Raw genomic sequence first — 18,046 nt, forward strand, 5'->3', positions numbered from 1 at the left:
ATAGCTGCAGTACAGCAGGGTGCAAGAACTGCGCCTTGCCAGGCCACTACTGCTGCGACTTCGACGTGGTGATGATTGCTGTATTATCGTTACGGTGATTCAATGAAAGCATTAATGTTCCCACACTTAGAGACACAGACTACAGTATGCATGGCTGAGTATCACTGAACAGACATCAGCTCTCTGGGACCAGTTGCTCAGTGTAGTGATTATAACACCATCAGAGCTGCTAACAATGTGAATGGAGCCTTTCCTTAAGTCTGTGCAACTAAGGGACTGACCCCAGCGCAAAGTAAGCAACTTTGGGGGAGTCTTTCTGCTGACTTCAGTAGTTGCTGGATAAGACTCCTCTTACAAGGGGCTGCTCCAACATCTGCAAGAGCCAGCAAGATCTCTGTTGACTTTCAAAAGACATCGGATCATTTCATCACCTACACACTGACCTACCAAGCAGTGTGGTATTTAGATGTCCTATTTCGTGTGGACTTCTAGCTTTGCAGCGAGTTGTACTCTAGCACTTCACTGTATGAGGGATCTGAGGCTGGTGTGTGTGACAGTGAGGACGCACAAGGGAGCATGTTATTCTGAGACACTCTTGCCGTGTCCAGGAGATGTTACTTAGAGGGAAGTCAGAAGCTACTTCTCAGAATTAATTTTGCAGAATAAAGTGACGGTAGCTGTTAATTGTAATAAATTTGTATCTCTGATTTCTAAATGAGTGGTTTACTTATAGTGCCTGCAGCTGCAGGCTCTCTCCCCTTTAGTTTCATCTTTGCTTGGCCTCTGCAATTACCCTCTGTGAGCTATTTCTCCAACACAGAACCAGTGTGAAGAAACAACACTCCTGTATAAGTATGTTTTCTAAGGATATACACACTAGCCAAGCCCAGTTGCATCCAGACTGCTTTCCAATCCTCTATTCTTATTCTTCAGGCCTCTCCAATTTTTCAATGAAACAAAAGGAATCACAACAGCAACCATTTTCTGGGGCTTGGTGAGTGACCCTAGTGACCATCAGTACTTCTGTGACAGATCCATTGGAAACACACGCCAATACCCACATTTGCTGTGCAAATCCAATCTATACAAAACAAGAATCATTTCAATGTACAGCTTCCAAAGACAGGAGCTGCTTTGGCTAGGAAGGAGGGAAGCTCATTTAGGTTACTTTTAGATGCAGGTAACTGATTGAATACAAGGATTTTTATCATGTTGGTACTTACACAAGACTGACTTGTTAAGTGACAAGACAGATCTTGAACCTGCACGACTGCAGGACAGCCTTTAATAACAGATGGCAGTACTTTGCCAATCGTTGGATAGAGAGATTTGGTGTCTTAGCAGATGATACCTCTGTCTTACTTCTCTAGCCACCGATTTAATTACACTGATAATGTCATGAGAAGCAGAAATCAATTATTCATTAAACCTGCCTAAGAAATCATTCTTTTATCCCATGTATTTTGTTTCAAGATCCTTTGCACTTGGGTAAAAAGGCAATTTTCTTCATTCACCATCAATATTTTATAAGTCACTTAACAGCCCAAGTGAAAACTGAAGTGGGTCTGTCAAAGAGGTCCAGGGCATGATACTCTGTGCAGGGCATGAAGGTGATGCTTGAAAACGCCACTAATCCATCTGCTACCTATCATCAGCTGTGCAATTCAGGGATCGTAAGCAGGATGCATGGAGCGATCTGTTACATTTCTTTTGAAAACAAAGTCCTTCTATGCATTTACATCTCAGTGTCCCATGACTTCTTTAGGTTGTTGGAGGTGAAACCACAGATCTTGTGCTGCCTGTTTTCTAGCTCCCTTCATTTTTAATAAAGGCAAGACGTGGTCTGCCATTATTTTCTTGACACAAAAGACTTTTTTTCTACATTCCCACTGAAAGCAATCCTGGTTTTTATAAACCCAAAAGAAGACATTGAGCTCTCTTTACCAGCATTAAGACAAAAATATTTTCTTTTGTCTGGTTTGTTTTTGCACTAATCAACTAAAAATAAACAAACAAGAGTGCAATTTTCAGAGCGTAAGTCTCTCCTCTCTATCTGCTTTGCCATCAACCATTCACCCTTGTTCTCTTGCTGGCTGGCTTCACCACTTTCTGATAAAGCCATGATCATACACCTGCACAGTAATTCATGTTAAAATATTCTCATTTTTGTAAGATAAAAGGTAGGAATAGGAGAGGGAGACTGAGCAGAGCTTAAGACATCAGTCTGAGAAGGAGACTTCAGGGCTGGAGGAAATGCGGAGGAGGAATGGCAAGAACTGGGAAGTAGGTCTTGGCAACAAAAAGACATTACCCCCCTGCACACAGCTGCAAATTCTGTAACAGTTTATTAACCCAAGTTTACATGAAATAAAGAAGATAAAAACAACTGCAAGGAAAGCAGCAGTATCACTCCTATCCCTACAGCTAGACACCCTGTGTGTGGTGTAACTGAGCCCTACGAGGCTGTTTGGGAGCTGGACCTAACACAGATGTGTGCATCAGGCTCCACCATCATACTATCAATGCAAAGCTTTCTATCGTGTAAAATTTACTCCCATACAGAACCATGTATTTGTATATGCACACCGCATTAATTTTTAGCATTACCCCAGAGCCCCTGAGTCCCTGCCAGAGGCCAAGAACTACTGGGACTAGAAACTGTGCAGAAACAGAGGTGAAAGCCTCTCTGCAGACTCATATCTGTGCATCAGGCAGATGGCTGAGCAGAGCACCTACGTTCTTCAGATGGAGACTCAGATTAGCAGCAAACCACACACAAATGGGAGTGTGTGTAGATGAGTTGAGAGATGCCTACAGATACAGGACTTACCCACTTAGTGACAGCGTGCCCATGCCTGGAAAAGTGCAGTGTGGAAGGATTTGTTTCCAGGCTGTAAGTATGTGGCATTTAAATGTAAGAAAGTATGTCCAAAGCTATGGAAAAAAAGAAGGGAAAAACCTCTGCTGTGCCTACACAAACTGCTCAGAGTAGTCATTCTTGGCTATTACTTTATAGAGTGATGTCACTGGCACAACAATCTCTTCAAGAAAGAAAGCAGCAATTGTGGAAGTACCTAATATTACATCTCACCTTCACCACAGGAACCTTCATTCAATTTACATTAAGTAAGACGTTACACTTTGGAGAAGTACCAATGATTTCAGCTTCTCCTTACCAGTTCAATGAAACATTTCTTTTCTCCTTCAGCTGAGCTTATTATGAATATTTAATGTATCAGAATGAACTGAAAGCTACCACTGTGCATCTGCTCTCCAGCTCTCCATCCATCTATTGACATCAAGGCTTAGTACCCAAAATATGACATTAACTATATTGCTATGTAAATACAACTCCTTCAACTACCATTTCATAAGTAAAATGTATGCAGGGCAAAAGCCAAGTCTGACTTGAATAGATGAAACTGTCCTCTTCCAGCTAGAGATGTCTTTGTTACTTCAGCTCCTGATGTCAATTCCCCACGCCAGCTTGTACGTTCATCTTCTGTCCTCTAATTGAATTAATATTCACTTCCTCTTACTAATCCCCAGATGCTTGTCTGAAATGATCTAAGACACAGCCCACGTTTACAGAGAGGAGAGAAGAGAAAAGATTTATATTAGGGCACCAATTCGATAGCTACAGAGGTTTGCTAATTTTCTGTGCAGCCAGGCAATCTGACTGCAGGAATACTGCAGTTCGGTGCAATGTTTTGCTTTTAGCCCTGTGCTGGAACCACACTCAGAATACTGTTCAGATGTGATTTAAGATTGAAAAGAAAGGAAAACTTGCTGGATTTTCAAGGCACCAGAAATACATATAAACTGCAGCGCGCTGTAATTTTGCCAACTAACTTTGGTTTGGCTATAGTTATTATGTCACTACCAGGAAAAAAAAAAAAAGGGGGAAATCTTTTCAGCATCAACTTACACTCTTCAGCATTTTCTAGTGGAACAGAATGTGTGTAATGGTGAAAAGGGAGATAAAACAAGTTACAATTATAGCTCCCTTCTGATCCCCCAGAACAGATCCTTTAACTAGAAGTTTGGCCTCTTTAGAGCTTAGGAGTTTTCCCATTGGTTTTCAAGAGATCAGGTTTCACTTTTCTCCCAAGGTTATGAATGGACAGAAACATCTATACTGACAGCATGCTGGAAAACCTAGAATACAAAGCCACTCTCCCCCTCCAATGCAACTACACAACAGTCTCAGTATGAAGGAAATAAAATTTTGTTTTCATTCTGTCCTCCACAATCTGCTGTTGCCCCACACATGTAGGGATGGTTCAAACATAAGACTCCATCCACACCAGGATATACAATTCTACAGATTGACTGAGCAACAAAGATCTACTTGAGTAGCCCCAGAATGATTGCTAGTATGTTATTCTTACAGAGGAAAAAAAAGACATACACAATATAAACACTGGTTCTGCTGTGTTCAAATGCTGTATAGGTATCACCTTGTAAAAATACTTTTTTTCCTTTTCTTTCCACACCTCCTCCATATGAGCAAGAAGCAAGGTCTGAAAACCAGCGAATTAAAGCAGTTTAAGTGTGGCTGAGCCAGGTGATGATTACTGAAACAACCAATCTTTCAGTCTGATAATTAAACAAGCAAATGTAAGAACAACTCTAACAACCAGCAGTTGGGGAGTTTCCCCCACATGGGACATGCATCCTCTACTTGCGGGGATTCAACTCCTGGTTCTGGGAGAGTGCCCTGACCATTGGTAGCAACAGCCCGGGCCCCTCCAGTTCATGCTCTGGATTCACTGCACTGTTAATTACTGCCATCATGAGGGTCTGACAACATCAGACAAACAAGACTGACAGAGCAAGGCACAATTTTCTCCTTGTTTTATCAGACTAACAGACAAGCACACAAGGTCTTAAAATGACTGTGGCTCTTACTGTATTAGAGCCTCAGATCATCATGACAAGAGGCTTAATAAAGAGCCTGTTAGCCTGAAATCCTACTCATTTCTTCTATTTAGTTTCAGAACACAAGACAGCATCAACAGGAGAGACTGAAGACACTCACTGCTGTGTCCACCATGTACCTGACTTGAGCACCCCACCGCCAAGTGCAGGATGCACAGTCAAATCGCCTAAAGTCCATCACTACCCCCCGACACACCTATGAGATCAACCCCAAGTCAACTCAAGTGTTTCTCGGCTACTCCTACTGGAAGAACTCAGTCTGAATTCACTGCTAGTTTCAGCCATCCCTAAACTGCTTATTTTCCAGCTGACCTTTTTGCTCAGCCCTGTCCACAACCATGCAGTGCAGCAGGAGGGGAAGTGCTTCTCCAGCGTGCTAAGCGAGCAGTACAGATTAGGCTGCAGCACCTGGTTCGGCCCACCTTACACCTCCTCGCAAACTTCAGCAAAGAGAAAACTTACTTGGAAAGTGTCCTTATAATCTGTGCTTGATTTAATGATTTACATACTTGTACGAAAACTCTACAGGCTGCCTCCTCACAGTACCATGAATTACCTTACCACACTAGTCCCAAAAGCCACGCTTGCTTCTGCAGCTACATCTTTCAAGGAGCAGTATTTTAATCCTGTTTTATCTATGGTATTTAGAGAGAAGCATTCCTGAATCTCTCTGCATAAATGGACAAGCAGATTATTGTACTTTTACTAAAGAAAGCTTTGGTAAAGTGCAGCTGGTTATGTTATTGAGGTTAATTTATATTGTACAGAGCTAAAAGTGAATGAATAATACATATCAATATTACATGCAATATTAATGAAAACTACAGGTCAGTTTGTAGGACTTGAGATGATACATCAGACGCAGTTAAGTGTAAAAATGGGACTTGGGCAATGCAATGTCTTGAAAATAATTGCAAATTTAACAACTTTTTCTGCCCCTCCTTAATATTAAAGTTAGATAGTAAATGAGAATTACAAGTAACAGTAGTTATGTTTTATATTTGTATTCTTTCATTTTCATAATTATGTCTATTGGAATATATTACAGTCCCTCAGGGAGAGAGGTTGCAGCTGGGCTTTCTGGATTTAAAGAGATCATCTGGCCCTGTTGCAAGCAGGTTGATTCTGCTGTGCAGAGTTAAGAAACCTCTTTGATAACAAAAAACACAGGGAAAAAAAGAAGGCAGATGTTTGAACACAGTTGATACCCTTCACGCAATGGAGAAAGCTGCCCAAAACCTGCTTGCACCAGAAATAAGCGAGAGGCTCAGTTTACAAGGTCTAGGCTAAGAATATTGGGATACAGCTACTCAGCCAGTGATGCTGGAGCACTTGTTAAAGCGCAGACAGAAAGGATGCGCTCTGCCTCTGCAGGAGCCGGTGGCAGTAATCTGTGCTCACTACACCTACCTGCAAACACTGACATTCTCCCACTGCCCTTTGCTTCCTAATTCTCCAAAGCACCACATCACCCTACATTTTGAGGTACGATTATCCAGATTTTCTGGTATATAAATTTCAAATGGGGAGGAAGAAAAGAGGAACTCAGTGCAGAGAAAGAGGCAAGTGTCTCATTTGAACATTAGTCCAGAGCAAGCATCTGACTGAACTAAAACGGTTCAGATCACCAGAGGTCAGATTTGGAGACAATTAAACACAAATTAGGCATTGGAATGCTCCAGGGCAGTGGTGGAGTTCCCACCCCTGGAGGTGTTTAAGAGTCCGGTTGACACAGCACTGAGGGATATGGTGGAGTTGAGAACAGTCAGTGTTAGGTTAATGGTTGGACTAGATGATCTTCAAGGTCTTTTCCAACCTCGATGATTCTGTGGTTCTGTGAAAAGGCTGCTGAACAGCACCGGATCAGAGCCCTGGAATCCAGGTCTTCTCTTCATCCAGCTGCCCAAGTGCCTGTCTAAGAGGGAGCCCACACATTGCATACAGATAGCCAGTTTTGAAAGCTGTGTTATCTTCTTTCCCCTCCAACACATACAACCCTTCTGGTTTTGGTCATATCTCCTGTATTATTAAATCTTTCTTCTCATACTTTTAAGCCCCCAGAAAGTCTTTATATTAAAACTCATATGCTCTCAAAATAATAGAATATGAATCAAGGACTGGAGAAATTAAAAAGAGGTGTCTCTGCTGCTTCTTTTTCTGTCGGGAAAATCTGAGCTATTTTGAGTGAAGACTGTATTTTTTCATTTCATGCAGGTAACAAGTCTTTTATTAAACACAGGTGCCCAAAAATTCATCCCAATGCACTGCAGTAACTTGAATGAGCATGTCCTGGGGATAATTCTGGCCTTGAGTGCTAGTAGTTACTGTACATACTTGTCTGATTAATTCCTCTTGACTTACAAAGGCATCCATCATGTCACAACAAATGATCTATGAAGCACACTGTACCTGAAACCCTCTCCCTCCCCAAGTCATTTCCTCAGCATTTGAAACAGGCTCTTATCATTTGTAATCAGTAATTAATAACAAAGCATTCTCACTAGTGCAATTTTTCTGCTAAGGTTAATGTAATATTTCATCCCAGGCTAGATGCTGTTCCACAACTTCCAAGCACGAAAATAAGTAATGTCTTTGCATAAGAAGTCATCCACGGAGTAAATCAATTAGCTCTTCTTTCATCAGCAGGTGTTTTGCTGCAGCAAGGAAAGCTAATTACATATAAAAGTTGTTTACCAACAGGACTATGTACCCTAAGTTTTGCTTTGTGCATTTACTTTTCTTCCCTATGTCTCCATTCTTGATTTTTTCCAATAAGGATTTTTTAATCTATTATCAATCAAATACCGTGATTATGAGCTGCATTTACCACACTGTTGTTAACTGCACAGATTTGCCTACAAAGATCAGCATCAATCACATAACATATGTTTTCTGCATTGGTAAAACTTGTGGGCCACTTCTTGCCCTCAAGAAGGACACATACATATTTATGACTATTCATCTCACTTGCAAAGCATCAATAAATTCTAACGTATTGTTCTTTAGATAAAATGTACTCTTAAGTCCACATTGGGATATCTGTATTGCTGTCCCTGGGAGAAAATTCAGCACCCAGAACATATATATGTGAAAAAATGAGAAAAATTTGTGTCTATCACTGATGCATAGTGCTGGTGTAATCTTCTTGTCCTACTGAAATTGGCAAGTAACTTTGGAGACCTATGTATTTCCCCCCTTTTGACTGATACAGTAATTGTCTGGCATCTCAGGCTTTTCTCGCATAACATAGCTGAAGGAGACACATGAGGGCTCAGGAAGCTCACGACTGACAGGTTGTTGTGCACTGAGCAGTTCTTTATCCTTCTTGTAGTCTGTCCTGGTCACCTGCTGCCACAGACAAAACACCAGGTAAACTGGACCTTTCATCCTACTCAATGACCTGCCCTTTGGTTTTGTGTTTCTGAGAATGAGAAGCTGTAGCACACAGAAAAAAGCTGCACAGTGCTCAGCGCCTCAGGATTACCAAGGGCAGAAACACCAGGTTTTAAGCACTTGAACCTTTGATTCAAAGTGCTGTGGATGATGCATACATAGAGCTCAGACCACAAAGCTCACCACAAACCTCTGTCGAGAAACTGGTACAGTTCCCCACAGAGTCATCCTAATGAGTGGAAATCAACTGAAGATCGGAAAGTACCAACCCAAATGAAAGTTAAGTGACGTGGGCTGAACGAGGTTGATGTTTGCTGATGCTATCCAGGCAGATAAACCACAGATAATCCCGCAGCAGTTCCCCAAAAAGAAGCATTTGTGGCCTGAGGTAACTGACTGTGTATAAACTCTGTCTGCAAGGCAACAGCTCACTTTCTTCCTTTCACTTGGTGGGAAGGGGGAAGGAGATAAGAAAAAAAGAAGTAGCAATATAAGAAATGGGACATTTTGAAACAACTGCTTCAAACCAATCCAATACAATTTAATAACACAAAGGGAATGGAAGGTCCAAAGCTCTGACTCACCAGGTTTAGCAAATCACTAGACGTCCTGGCTCCAGCTACACCAAACACAGCCACCTAGAAATACATCTTCTTGACAAAAAGAAATGTGTTTGAAAGGGCAAGTAACAAATGGCAAAGAGTGTGACCTTTACTGAAACAGCCGTGTGGACTCATGAATTAAAGTCAGGCAATGTCAGACTAGAAACTGATACAAACTCATGCTTGGATTTGGATCCTAGTGGATACAGGACTGAATCTCTGCTGTGTTCCTCTCAGAATGCTAGATTAGTTAGATCAAACAATGATGCAGCCTGTATTTAATGAGAATTAAACATTAATATTCACATCTAGAAGACAAATTCTAACTTTAAAGATGCAATTATTTCCCATCCTTTAATATTTGATCTTTGTTGGTTTGCAAATTCTTGTAATTCAGTAGCACATTCATTACAGCAAACAGATCAGCGTTAACCACTAAAGAGTGCAAGCCTCAAAGTTGCCCATATGATGTTGCCCAATTCTGAACTTCTGGTGACTCCAGCTCATGGGATGACCCACAATTATCTGTTATTTTTGGAGCAGAGGGCTGTACACAGTCATGCAAATTACAAGACACAGTTGTATACACTGTCTTCCAACAATATGTCTTGCAAGTATTTCTTTACCCATATTCTTAAATTCCTGGGGTTTCATATACAGAAAAAAGCAACCACCCAAGATACAACACCAGCTTATGTCACATTCCTGCAAGGCTCTTCATCTGGGTTCAGTTACATCTAGATTTTCTCCTTCGCTACTTCTGTGTGTTGAATCCTCTTTCTCTTCCCATTTACAACTATGTGTGAAGGAAAATAGTTCTTCTTAATACAGATCCAAATTGGCTTTTTAAATGAACCCATTAAAGAAATGGTCCATTTCAGCCTTCAAAATTTGCTGCAGGTACCTCTGCACCTTATTACTAAACCTCCACCTGAAAATGAAAGGAAGAAAAAAGATAATAGGGTCTCAAAGACATGCAGCACACTGCCTGCCATGTATGCGGAGACCACAGCCTGGAAATCCACTTACTCAGTGTAAGTTCAGTTATATTGACTTTTCTTCCCCTCACAGTATATTAGCACTCATGAAAAATCTTGCAGTGAAAGCTGTAGAGAAGAAATCTTTTGTCCACAGACAAATGCACTTCCCACATTCTGCTCTATTACAACAGGCAGAAGAGCAAAAGCATTGTTCCTATTTTTGCAATAATCACAAGGCCAGACACTCAGCTAAGACAAACACATGGGCTTTGTCATGGACACGTTCTCTAGCCTAATTCAGAGCTATCTCCACCCATTCATCCTCCCCTTCTTCACCAAACATACACACCAATTACAATCAGTCCACTGAAAATTTGACTGCAGTTCTAACATTCAGCTCCTACAAGTCACCAGACCACCCTTTCAGTCACCTCCAGAGGATTGCCACATTTGAATTTACTCCATCCAAATCTTTCTTTCTGTTTTGGGTTTTTATTTTTCCTTTTTGGTTTTTTCCTTCCCTTCCCTTTTCTTTTCACAACCATTTACCAAGCCAAAAAGAGAATCAAGAGACAAATGACGGCATCTGCAAACAACTCAAACAACTCCATAGAAGGAAACAAAACAGCACAGAATCAGAGAAGCTGTTATATGTCAGCACAGCAAATACCCACAGTCAAATTCTCAGCTGGTGCAAATCAACCTGTCTCCATCTGCTTTTATGAGGGCAGTGCAACCTGATGCTGAACACACAGTAGAAAAAATCTTATTCATGCTAAACTACAGCATTTTAAATTTGAAAAAGAGTATTGTCCCTATCTGGCACCTATTTCAATTGATGGCCAACTCTCATCTCCCCTGATAGTGAACAGCCAGGAGCATGCTCCTTGCAAGGATGTACAGGCCCTTAATACCACCTCAAAGGAGGGAGCCCCATACAGCCCCCTCCCTTGCCCACCTCTTTCGGGGTCCTGGACACGTTCCCAGGAACAGCAGCTGCAGCAGTCATGGTTGCACACCGCTGCCAACACGAGGAGACCTGAAGCACATGAAATGTACAGTGTATTCTATGGAGAGGATGGCGATGCATAAGCGGGGTCTCCTGTTATAGTAGATCATGTAAAAAGTATGCACATGGACACATTAAATATTTAAAGTTTCCTACCCTTAAAAAAATCACAACTGCACCCAGCTTGTAGTAATCCAAAGCCATAACTGCAGAACATCTTTCAGTGCCCTAAGTCTGTTGTTTGAATTATACAGATTCCTTTGAATTACAAATATCTGCTCCATCAGCTCCTCCATTCCTCTGAGGCAGAGCTAAACTGAGTGCCAAAGAGTTTCTGTGACAGCACACACAGCCATCGGCATCCAGGAGAAAAACATGGGTTCACAACTCCTAGAGTCCTACAGGTTCTGATGGTCAAAGGTTAAAGATCTAACCAATGCTTTCAATTACCTAGATCAGTAAGAGATTTTGGCCAAAAATGTCTTCTTCCATATTTATTATATATTAACTTCTGACCTGACTTTACAAATGGCTGATCACAATTTCCTCAGCAAGAAACTGAAGAGAAAAGATAAGGGTCTGATCTCCATCCCCCCCCAACCCCACAGCTACTGGTGAATTCTTGAGGACAAGAATGCTACTGCCAAAACACAGACAGTCTCTAATCTGCCACCTTAGAGACAGACATTTATTTGGGCAAAAATGGAAAAAAAAAAGATGACTCATGTATTTGAAGAAATATTGTAGGGGTCATCTCCAGTCTGTTGTCTTCTATAGCAGCCTCTACTCACTGCCTTTTCTTGGTTTTCCCAAAATGCACACACTTGCTTGCCTGAGATTGCCACTCCCTCTTGGACTGCGTGCAGCATGCAAACCCCCATTCAAAAACCAAACACCAACTAAGAACAACAAAAGAAACAAAAACTAAAAGCTTGACAAGAACGGATGTCAGCTGATGGAAACGCTTCCATCTTGTAAAAAAAGTCATTTGCTTAGTTCAACATCAGCTGCAAGAACTGCAGCGCATCCTCAAACATTGACTTTTTGGCTGGCTTGTAGGCGAGCCCGGAAAGGGATGCTAACGGTTTGCTTGGTCAGGGCACGCAGAAAGGAAGGAGAGGCAGTGAGGGAGCTGCCAGCTGCATCCCCTGCTTCAGGAAGCTCAGGAAATCTTTTCAGTTGACCAAGCTTGCAAGGGCTCTGGGACTACGGCCCTTCAATTGATGGCGGTGTTTCTTTCTTGGATGGCCTTTAACAATGTTAAAGGGCAAAGAGGTTTTGATTGACGCACAGCAGACTTCAGAGAGACTAATTACTCAGCCAGTCTCTTTTCCCTTACCAGCCCCTCTTGAGCATCTGTAAAGAGTCTTAAAATTAACCTGCTAATGCTAACATTTTTCCTTTGTAGCACTGGATTGTTCCTCCTCGGGGCTTTTACATGCATTGTCCATTTACCCAGTGCCAACTCCCACAATGGTCAATAAAGGCTAGTATATTAGTATGATAAACTCATGTTCCCAGCCATGCACAGAATTCAAACTGAATTAGAAAGTCAGCCTATGTTCATAAAAACCACGCAATTGAGCAAATGAAGCTTTACTGCACTACAGAACAGATATCACATATCTTTGGGTTGTTGTCAATTCTTCATATAAATACTTTAAATCACTTAGACTTAATTTTGCACACTATAGTGAGTCTCTTCATAATCAAATAGTATTTAAAACATTTACTGCCTTGTTAAATCTAACAAGTTAGATTTATTGGGATAGTCACTTTCCTTAATAGCCAATTTAGTAAAACTCAATGTATTCATTGATGGATAAATATATAATAGGCGGTTGTTAAACTTTAATAAATATGTTTAATAGTCAGCTGGCATTTTCTCTCAATGGCAGCACTTCCTCTCAGCTGCCAACAGGAAATGCTGCTCTTGAATGTGCCAATTCAGCCCACATGTAGGGAATAAATTGATCCGGAGGAGTGAACAGTAGCACAAATTTCAGGTAGCTTTCCTGCACTGCTTGTCACAAGAACTCTAGCTGAGATTATCCTAAGCTCCCATCAAGACCGTCAGGTGTTAAATAGCACACAGTGTAAGGAAGAGTATGAGCTATTGTGTTTGCCTAGACTTGTGCTGGGTTTGTGTGTGTGGAGGGGTTTTTGGTAGTGGGAGAAGGGGCTACAGTGGTGGCCCCCTGTGAGAAGCTGCTTGAAGCTCCCTCAGCTCCAAGTCAGACTCACCTCTGGCCAAGACCGAGCCAGTTAGTGACAGTGGCCATGCCTCTGCAGTAGCATCTTTAAGAAGGGGAATCTAGGAGGAGGAGGGGGAGTTGTGAGGACACCTGTGTGAACACTGAGGTCAGTGGAAGAAAGGAGAAGGGTGGGGGGGAAGGTGCACCAGAGCACTCCCTTGCAGCTCATGGTGATAGGGCAGTCACTCCCCACTGCCACCCATGGAGGTCCACGGTGGAGCAGAGACCCACCTGCAGTCTGTGGAGAACCCCAGCTGCTGTGCCTGGAGAAGGCCAGGACTCTGTGGGAAGAAGCCTCTGCTGTTGTAGTTCAGTGCTGGGAGGATTGCAACATGCAGGAAGGACCCACACTGGAGCAGCACGGAAACGGCTGTGGCCCGGATTTTAAGATGTAGTAATGCTTCTCACTGTCCTACTCTGTCTGTTAAGTGTTGTTGTTAGTGTCTGAATTAAATTTATGTTCTTTTTCTTCCCCTAATGAGTCTGTCTTTTGCCCATGACTGTAATGGGTGAGTCACCCTGCCTATCTTTATTTCAATTCCTGAGCTTTTTCCTTCATTTCTCCTTTGCAGTCCTGAGGGGAAAGGGTGAGTGGGCAGCTGCATGGTGCTCACTTGCCCTCTGAGCTCAAACCATGACAGACTCCATACAAGCAATGATCAAAGACAGGAAGAGCAGCTGGCTACCTGAAAGCTATATAAATGAGACTAATGTATTATTACCATAATTTACAGTCTTACTGCAATCCTTGTTTCATGTATATCATATTTTATTCTCTCACCCCACCCTGCCATTCTGTGTGTTGATTGACAGATTAAATCACAATGCCCCAGCTTCTAGCTAGGAGATCTAACAGGTGCTCTTTTTAAGGCTTTTAGGTACCTAAGAAAAAAATTTTAGAGGAGTCCACATCATCAGACGACCAAAACCCTTTGAAAATCAGGCCCCTAGCTCAAACTGTAGAATGTTATGGCTAAAACTCTACAGGTTCCAGGATCAGGTCTCCAAGATAAAGGCAGCTACTGCATATAATGAGAAAAAACAGACAACAATACCTTCAAGAGAGCCTGTATTTGTACGCTGGGCTGGGAAACTTGGTCATAGCCATGAGACACTCACCTGGGTGGGATTATACAGTTCCTGGAGTGGGCTTCTGGATCCCTTCCGGCAGCAAATGTCCATCCCAAATGGATTTCTACGCATTACTGAAAGGGGAAATTGAAATTAAAGCAGGTTAGCAACATTGGTTAGCAGTAACCTACTGCAATATGTAAAGCAAGAAGAGATTTTCTAACAGATTGGGGGCCTCTAGACAACGTTGTGTCTTAATTCCTAATTTTATTTTCCCTATAAATTGTCCAAGAGGTAAATCCTTTATCTATTGTGGAAGCTACTGGAAAAAGAAAAAAAACTCTCTGGTTCCCCTCTTATAAAAGCCGTTATCCAAAAACTTCCATCTAGAGTGCACAAAAATTGTAGGGACCAAAGCAACACAATTTTCAGCAGTACCAGGTACCTGCTTCTCAGATCATCAGGGAGGAGTCAGATGTATTCCTATAATCAGCATCTATGAAAGGCAACATCTGAGACTCTCTAAGCCTAAATAAAGAAGTACACAAACCTAACGTTAAAACATCTGATTTTAAAGCTTTTGGCCTAACTCTTTCTTCAGTTTCTCCTAGAACAGACACTCAGCAGTACACGACGCACGTACAGTCAATCACTGCAGCACTTCTTGCTCCAAACTCTATTTTGTTACATATATTGCAACTGAATATTTGACTGATCTGAAAACCAACATATGTTATGTTATCCCAGTTGGAGCCCAGCAGGTTTTCAAACCAAAGGCTTTGTCAAAAGCCTGACTGAGGAGCATTTTGGATGATAGTGTTTCTAGGAGAGACCTTGATCTGAGCCCCAGCAGGCACAGAGATCATCAGTTTCAAGTTAGATCTTTGTGGCCATGAAAGTCTACATAAGAAGCCATTCGGCTCTGATCTCCCTCTATAGTCACGAGAAAAACGAGAGCTTGCCTGTCCGTCTAATCTCATGTGGCCCACACTATCCTCTGCAAACACTCCTCTGCCCCAGCTTGCTCTGCTAGCTATGAAAGGAGCATCAGGCAATCAGATGCCTGTATCAGGCACCACAGCAAGGGCAGATTTGTCTTCTCAAGGTTTAATTAAGACACAACCAAGAGATGTTCCTGCTGGGAATCCAAAGGCATTACACAGAGTCAGGCATGCTTTTACCACCACTTGCCATGTTTTGTAACCAGAAACTACTGAAGTGTCCTATAGCAACAGTTCTGAGCTGCAACACTTGCAGACATGATATTGCAGGCTTCAAGCCAAGAGTCAGAGGATACAGTCAAATAATGTTTTAATGCAGAGGGCTAATACACAGTCGTAATTGATACATCAGGTAGTATGAGCCACAGAAAACTGTACAGAGTTCCAGTCTAGAAACACAATAGATTCCTTCACTCACTTCAAATCTATTTTTCAATTGAAGGTAAATATCTAATAACATGCTTTTGTCCCTTTTCCCCTGAGCAAAGAGAGATTCCATGGGTCTTGGGGCAGGAATCAGACATATATACTTAGTCAACAAACTGGCTAAGTGTTTTGATTTTCTTCACAATTAGGAAAGTAATGCTATTAGAAGCTCGAATTTTAATTTGCATGTTTAAATATCTGATTAACTTCCAAGCATTTTTAGTCACACAGCCAAGTATTGTGATTCCTTAATTTTGTGCTAATGTCCCTTTTTAAAAGTTAACTTAGAAAGTGTTTAAAACAAACTTTAAAAGGATTTTGCATGAACAACATCAGCTTCCAGGGTCTGGAAGTGGTTTTAGGAAGAAAACACTAAAGTGAGGGTGAGAGACAATCAGCAGTCATTCTAACTACAGAGCTCCTGTCCATCCTGTTCCCTTCTGTCATCCCCCTCCACACCCTTGTACCAGGAATTGTGTCCAGGGATGCTTTGAAAATCATTTTGTAACCCCCTCACAATTACAAGAAACCTTTCCAAAATGGAGCCTTCCAGTCAATGGCAAACTACATCATTTCCATTTAAAACATCAGAGCAGGGGGAAAGGGAAAGGGGAACGTTTCAGTGTATCGAGGTTATTAGACTGTGATTAACCAGGATCATGAAACACTGATGCTGTGTTCCAAAATGAAGAAGAAGAATAATTCTAATGTGGTGTTCCAAAACTTATTACTTCACTTTTCATTTCCATTAAATACAGTGAACAGTAACATGCATAAATGTATCCCTTCCTGCTTCACTTAGCCAGCAGGTATCAACACAGCAACACTTCATATGCAGCAGTAACAGCCATAAAGATTAAATTATTTGCACAACGTGCAAGATTTGATTCCCAGATGTAAACAAACAAACAAAAAAGCAACTGTCTCCCCAGCAAAAGCTAAATGCTAAGGCAGAACCTTAGTCACAGAAGTCATTAAATCTTTTTTATCATTCCCAGTATTACTTAATTGGTTTGGTTTTCCAATAAAGCCTTTAGTAGAAGACTGCAGAGTTAGCATAGCAACACAGGAGCTCAACACAGCCTTTGGTTCCCTGTTTATCGGTGTCAGGAAGAGCATGCCCCGATGCAGCTGCACACAGCACCTCTGTGCACACCTGGAAAACACTTGTGCCTGGAATTTAACTGTAGCATCAAAATAAAGGGCAATACTCCCCCTTTCTCAGTAGAAATCCCACTTGCACGTTTTTGCAAAATTGTCCTTAGGCGAATAACTATCAGGAAGGTTTATATATAGTTCAAAACACTTGTTGGCGTGCCTGTGGACAAACTCACCTCTCAGTGCTCCTGCAACCTGTTTTGTATTGTCACAGATCCTCTGAGGCAGTGTTTCATTATGTGAATGACAAGACCTTTTGGGCCTGAATCTCATTGATAGCAGTCTGTGCTAAGAAAACCATAATATGGACGTTAACTGCAGCTATACTAATTCTAACACTTTCACTAAGACTCCGTCACACTATTGTGGTAGTGAAAATTTAAAAATCAAGCCCTTTATCTTCACCAAATCTTCTTATTAGCATAGTAAATATCTAAATTTACATTTTATGGCTTGGGCTGATCTCCATACATAATTACAGTTAATTATAAACTAATGATAAGTATTGCATATGCATGGCTCCAAGAACTGATTAAAGGATCATGTTCATGCACACTAAGTGTGCGAAGCAGCTGACAGCAGCATTCAATGCCTTTAATGATTAAAGAGCAGTGTTAATACTGCAACTGCAGCAAAATCAGCAACCCCCGACATATAGCCAGGACTATGGGCAACTGAATAAATTGTTCGTTTGTTACTTAAATGTAAGAGCTGTAAGAACAAGACCTTTCCTCCATCTCCAGGAATGCAATCTTGACCCATCTTGTTAAAATCTTTGGAATCATGGGTCATTGTTTTAATGGCAAGTCTGGAGAGCATGTCATCCAGGCACCAAATCTCAGTTTCTCAACAGAGAGGGAGATAAACAGCCCCATCGAATCGAAAGCTTATCAACATAATAATCATCTGTTGTATATACCCATAGAGAGAAGGAAACTACACGTGCAGGCCTTAAATCATCTCAGGACAGAAGTTTCCATGCACAACTTCTAGAAAGCTCTGTTTAGACCCACTAGAACCAAGAGAACACAGCATTCCTCAGTCAAACATTCTTCTGGTATCTGTGCAGAAAAAAGTCCAGAGGTTTTGCCACAGCCTTAATTTATTAGATGACTACAAATTAAAATGGAGATCCCTCAAATTAAAAGCATCCTTTGGAAAGGTATGGTTTGGGAGAATACTGAAAGCTCACAGGTCATCATCCAGGAGA

General features: G+C 41.5%; 1 protein-coding gene across 4 annotated transcripts in view; it reads right to left on the minus strand.

The window, feature by feature from the left end:
- The window catches only part of CHST11 (carbohydrate sulfotransferase 11), a 178,521-nt gene that overhangs the window by 85,590 nt on the left and 74,885 nt on the right, over positions 1 to 18,046 (minus strand). For 2 of the 4 annotated variants that reach the window (XM_074901947.1, XM_074901945.1), the window contains exon 2: positions 14,300 to 14,385. In XM_074901947.1, coding sequence (XP_074758048.1) covers positions 14,300 to 14,385 — 86 coding nt within the window. Of the gene's footprint in view, positions 1 to 14,293; positions 14,386 to 18,046 lie in introns of all 4 variants that reach the window. The other 2 variants (XM_074901948.1, XM_074901946.1) reach the window with 1 other exon arrangement.

The sequence above is a fragment of the Athene noctua genome, chromosome 3, assembly GCF_965140245.1.
Source record: "Athene noctua chromosome 3, bAthNoc1.hap1.1, whole genome shotgun sequence".
In the NCBI taxonomy this organism is placed as follows: domain Eukaryota; kingdom Metazoa; phylum Chordata; class Aves; order Strigiformes; family Strigidae; genus Athene; species Athene noctua.